Source organism: Anguilla anguilla, chromosome 11 (genome assembly GCF_013347855.1).
Source record: "Anguilla anguilla isolate fAngAng1 chromosome 11, fAngAng1.pri, whole genome shotgun sequence".
Lineage (NCBI taxonomy): Eukaryota > Metazoa > Chordata > Actinopteri > Anguilliformes > Anguillidae > Anguilla > Anguilla anguilla.
In genome coordinates, this window is record NC_049211.1 from 12,552,735 (window position 1) to 12,558,734 (window position 6,000).

The window sequence follows — 6,000 nt, forward strand, 5'->3', positions numbered from 1 at the left end:
TACAGTGTTGTTCCAATTAAAAGAATAGTCTAAGTAGAACAATATTTATATCCAAACCTATTATTGCTGTCATTTAAACTATGTTTCATGTCATAGCATTTAGAATAATTTTATCACTCAACATGCTAACCTTTCACCCCTACCCCAACAACTGGCATATGACAATTCTGATGCACAATTACTGCCCTGCATCACTAATTTGCGTCATTACCCCCTCCACACCCCTTCCTATACATGCACGTGCACACACACACGCACACACATGCACACACACACACGCACACGCACACACACACACACACACGTCTTACATTCACTGTAGCTCCCGTAGATATTCTTGAAAAGGAAGAAAGTGCCAGACACTATAAATGCGAATAATTCCTTCATTCATTCATTAGTCGGCTGTAAAGCTCTCTGTACAAAGAGGGAGACGGCAGGGTGCCAATTATGGCCAGCCTTTGTTTCAAGTTTCGACTGCTTGGCTTTCCCACTGGCACGGGCCTGGATGCTCGCTGCACCAGGGACTGACTTGCGTAAGTATGGATTTTAAGACCAAAAAGAAGTGGTAATGAAGATACAGGTTTATGGGCAGGAATTAATAAAAGAAAGGAAGGAAAAAAACAAAACAAATCTCCAAGGAGTTGCAGGAACACTTCGCAGACAACGCTTCTCTGCCTGGGGTTTATTAGAAAGGGTTGCCATGGAAACGCTTTCATTTCCTCTTCAGTTTTCAGCCCGGGTTGTTTATGTGTTTCTCGCCTCTCTTCTCCTCTCTCCTCCTCTCCTCTCCTCCTCTCCATTCTCCTCCTCTCCTCTCCTCTGCACCGTCATCAATGTTGCAGACATCTGGTTCTCAAATCTCCCTGCATTCTTAACTGATAAAATATTCATCAGCAAAACCAATTCTGTCTACCCGTGGAAGACCTTAAAGGCAACCCAGAGTTGTTTTCCGCAGAGAAAAGCAGTCATTTTATGAGGCTTAACCTTTGAACGTAATTTAAGCAGGAAACTTTTTCTTAAACTAAAAAAAAAAAAAGTTAAAGTACAGCTTTCAGTGCTGAGATATTTTGAAACAAATAAACTTGGCTAACTTGCAGCTCCTTCCCAAGCCCCACTTTTTTCACTAAGTGTATCAAAATACATTCTTATACACCAGCCTGGCAACATAAAGAAAAAAATCAGAGCTTGTCAAAAGCAACGCAGATGAAACACAATGAGGGCAGTGCAGGCCGCTGTAACGTCGGCAGGAGCTGCACATTAAGCATTACCCACACACCTCACTCCTCCACAGAGTCACCGTGACAGATCCGCACTGCACACCGCAGCCAATCTGTCACAAGGAAAGAAGTTTAGTTTTGATTACATGCCGTTATGTTATATGCCTTCTGGTGTCCTGTGTCCCTTCATGTGGGAATTATTGCGAAATGGGAAAAAAAACTACATTGATTGAATAAATCTTACATAAATGATAAATAGTTGTGTTACGTTTGTGAATTCAGATCCCAACTGAAGAGTCTAGAATGAGACCCGTGCAAGTTTATGTGTTTTGTTCTGGTAAAGAATTGGTCATAAAATCATAATCCATAGACTTTATATTACTCATCATAGGGGAATTTTTTGACTCTGTAAACAGCCAAGGAACTATTGAAGCATATAATAAAGTTTTATCTATGTATCATTGTATTAAAAAATACATAGACATATGTAAACATATTATATGAACGTATAAAATTTATACAGTGTTTGTTTATGTAATATTGGCTTGCATCATTTTTAATTCACCAAAGTACCTGGCAGGTCACACCGTTTGCTATCTACGCAGGAGAGCCAGGTGGATTTGCATATGACTGCCCGTGCCGCAGAACATTGTGTACCGTTGTCAGAACTGAATGAGGGCGTTGCGCTGCGGACACTGAGCGAAAGCCTGAGATATTTGCTTATTCGTGGTCGTGAAAGACCTGCGGCAGAGACGAATTTTAATTACGCTGGAGCGCGCTTTCTGCCGGGATTTTTTTTTCATATTTTTCGGCGCACTAATTGCGCTTCTCCCTCTGTGCAACGCAAACACAAACAAGAGAACAATATGATGTCATGCGCTAATTGCTTCGTTAAATGATGCTGATCTGCAGAAAGGGCGGAGAGCTCACGGGGCCCGTGGAATACTAATGGTCCCGCACAGGGGCTTGATCACTGCGAAGCCGTTCCAGTGACCGTGCGGCTTGTGAGGGAGAAAATTGCGCCGGAATTTGCTGATATAATCAGCAAAAGATGTACGACACCAGGAGCAGGAAGGGACGATGGAACTGCATTATTGCACACACACACACATACACACACATACACATGCATGCATATGCACACACATATACGAGCGTGCACACACATACGCCTATATATGCACACGTGTATACTGTACACACGCACGCACCAAACAGCAGGTGACGAGAAAGGTGGTTTAAAGGATGGAGTTTTCGAATGTAGGAATTAGGTTGAGGGGAGGAGGTGGATAATACAGGTGTGGTTAAATATAGGAACATTTTGTGTAAAGACTGTCTGAGCACTATTAATGACTATGTCTGTCCAACAGGTCAGAAGGCTGTACGTGTCACCAGCCTACTCATCTGCCAGGGGCTGCTGTGGGTAGGCACTGCCCAGGGCATCATTATCACACTGCCTGTGCCCAAGCTGGAGGGTATCCCCAAGATAACAGGTAACAGTTGAATCACATCACCTGATTAATGGCATGGAACCGATTGACAGCTGCAGGGCATCTGCTAAATAGCCAGAAACAGCTGCAGAGCATCTCCTAAATAACCAGAAACAGCCGCAGGGCATCTCCTAAATAACCAGAAACAGCTGCAGGGCATCTCCTAAATAACCAGAAACAGCCACAGGGCATCTCCTAAATAACCAGAAACATCTGCAGGGCATCTCCTAAATAACCAGAAACAGCTGCAGAGCATCTCCTAAATAACCAGAAACAGCCACAGGGCATCTCCTAAATAACCAGAAACATCTGCAGGGCATCTCCTAAATAACTAATGACAGCTGCAGGGCATCTTCTAAATAGCCAGAAACAGCCACAGAGCATCTCCTAAATGACCAGAAACAGCTGCAGGGAATCTCCTAAATAACCAGAAACAGCTGCAGAGAATCTCCTAAATAACCAATGACAGCTGCAGGGCATCTCCTGAATAACCAATGACAGCTTCAGGGCATCTCCTGAATAACCAATGACAGCTTCAGGGCATCTCCTAAATAACTAATATCAGCTGCAGGGCATCTCCTAAATAACCAACAAGAGCTGCAGGGCATCTCCTGAATAACCAGAAATAGCTGTAGGGCATCTCCTAAATAACCAGAAATAGCTGCAGGGCATGTGCTAAATAATCATTGACATAAGCAATTGTTCTCCTAAGTAACATGTACACCATGGGATTGAGATTTAATTGCAAGGCATCTCCCGAATAACAGCTCAGGCATGAAACTGAGTTACAACTGCGGGGCGTCTCAGCTCTCAGTCAGATCCACAGGGCAACTCCTACGTAACAGTGGGGCAATTATCTGATAACACCGAAATGCTTCTGAGCCGGGTGTGATGTCACAAAAGAACTGCAACACTGCACTTCATCAGGAAGATGTATTATCACAATGTCAAAGCCACAGCTCCCTGCAGCAGCTCCCTTATGAAATGCACATTATGTAAAATGTGACAGGGGTTTAATGGGTGGGTATTTGAGAGAGCGCGTGTTTGGTGTAGTTATGTGTATTCCTGGTGCAGTAAAACTAAATCTAAACTGCCTGCTGTCCTCCGCTTTTTTGTCTGCTTCAGCTGTTAATACCTGATAAAACCGCATAATTTCTGCTTCTTTTACAACCCGGTTTCTTCTCAAACTTAATTATATTTTCCACCCAAACAGATAAGGTGGTTTTGCTCTTAAAAGTTTTATCTTTGGTTGGCACTAGTCGACTGAAGGAAAATTTTCAACTTTGTTCCTCATGAAAGTTTGAGGGTTTTTTTCTTTTTTTAATCCCCTTGAGCAAAACATTTATACCGTTTATAGAATATGGTTGCGTTCCCTTAGGAATCTCATGAACTGGTTATTTTATAATACGCTATGTGGAGCACACTGTAGCAATTCATTTCTATGCAGGAGAACTGTATTAAAAATCGATTTATTGATTTATGAATTGATTAAATCTAAATAGCCTTGCACAATTTAGCCAACCGGAAAGCAATTTAATTGTTTGTATGGAATGCAATCTATGAAGTAAAATTCTTTGTTACCAGCACGACCTGGAAATACTATGAATTATTGATTGTAGGTTGGTTGGTAGATATATTGATTGACTGATTAGCTGAAACAGAACAGCAATTTCTTTGATTGGAAGGACAAAAAAATTAGGTGTGATGTGATCTGTGAAGTATTCTATAACAGCTCATTGATAACAGTATTGTAGAATAAATAAATTTGATTACCTGGAACTAAAAATCCATGCTCTGTGTTTCTGACAGGAAAGGGAATGACGTCGCTGAATGCTCACAACAGTTCGGTGGACTTCCTGGTGGCCACGTCCAGCGTGCTGTCGCCGGAGCTGCTGAAGCGGGATTCCATGACCGACGGGGCGGACTCGGCCAGCGGGGGGGAGGAGCGCCTGGACTCCTCCTCCCTGGAGTCCCTGCAGCAGCCCAGCGACTCCCCGCACCGGGAGCGGCGGGGGAAGGGGGTCCTGCTGCAGTACCGGCTGCGCTCCACCGCCCAGCTCCCGGGGAAGGTGCTGACGGCGCGGCCGGACGAGGCCTCCGACTCCTCGCTGGAGTCCCTGGAGCACAGCCCGGAGGACGGGTCCATCTACGAGCTGAGCGACGACCCCGAGGTGTGGGTGCGGGGCCGCCCCTCCGCGCGGGAGGGGGTGCGCAGGGACAGGGTGACCTCGGCCGCCGTCATCTCCGGCGGCAGGGGGTTCCGGCGGCTGGGGACGGCCGGGGGCGCGGGAGCGGGCGGAGAGTCCAGCGAGAGCACGCTCATGGTGTGGCAGCTACCGCTCACCGTCTGAGGCCACCGAGTCTGTGACTGTCTGAGAGGAAGCCAGCGCCCTCTACGGGCCCGGTGCTAGCCCCTCCCCCCTGGAGGCGGGACTTGTGTGTCACTGTAACAGACGTCTGTGACACCGGTCTGGCTGGGAGACTCGTAAGGGTGGAGCTCCTCCCCCATGTGCTGTTTGGACAGGCCTCTGTTGAGCGTTAAGTCAGACAACGTCCAGCTGAACACAAACGTGCGTTTCATTGTGAGCGCATGTGAGCATGTGTATGTGTGTGTGTGTGTGTGCTTGTGTTTGTATGTTTGTCCACATATGTGCATGGCTCAGTTTGGCAGGCACAGCCAACATAACTCACAACATTAAACTTTTACACAGAATGCTGATTTCAACCTGGGAAATCACCGTGCTGTGGAAGGACTTTTTTCCATATCCATGGAAGCACAATGAATGTGTTAAAAAAAATGTATTAGAAGTTCTGTCTTTTTAAAAAGCCACACCTCCAATCCGTTGTCTTTTAGTGATGGGCGTGAGTCTGCCAGCTCTCTCCTCTATGTAGAAAGCTACTAACAACATTGTCCACTTAGTCACACCTCAAGGAGAACAGACGTCTTTCAAAGGCAACCAAGCGGATAAGGGTTAACGTTACTGTTTGTGTAACTATTAATGTTGTATTCTCTGTGAATTGTTTCTGGGCACAGATTTGTCTTTGGCAGTATACCATGTCCTGTCCATGTTTGTCTTTAATTTTGTGAGAAGAGAACCTCGTTGTGTTGAAAAAAAAAGGACATTTATTCCTTTCCAGCTTCTTCCACGAGCTATGAGAAAGGGTAGGTCTATGAGGGAAAAGCAGGCTGAGCACTCTGGACTCTAAGTCTGGAGCCACAGGTACTTACTGTTAAAGGTACACTTTCCACTGTGTCACTTTGCTGTAAAATAAAACAAGACGTCTTATATAGA

General features: G+C 45.3%; 1 protein-coding gene across 7 annotated transcripts in view; it reads left to right on the forward strand.

Moving 5' to 3' along the window:
• The window catches only part of LOC118207483 (rho guanine nucleotide exchange factor 10-like protein), a 95,436-nt gene extending 89,436 nt beyond the window's left edge, over nt 1–6,000 (forward strand). For all 7 annotated transcript variants that reach the window (XM_035381110.1, XM_035381109.1, XM_035381112.1 and 4 more), the window contains 2 exons: nt 2,588–2,710; nt 4,517–6,000. In XM_035381110.1, the coding sequence (XP_035237001.1) occupies nt 2,588–2,710; nt 4,517–5,058 (665 nt within the window). In that variant the 3' untranslated portion in view covers nt 5,059–6,000. The remainder of the gene's footprint in view (nt 1–2,587; nt 2,711–4,516) is intronic.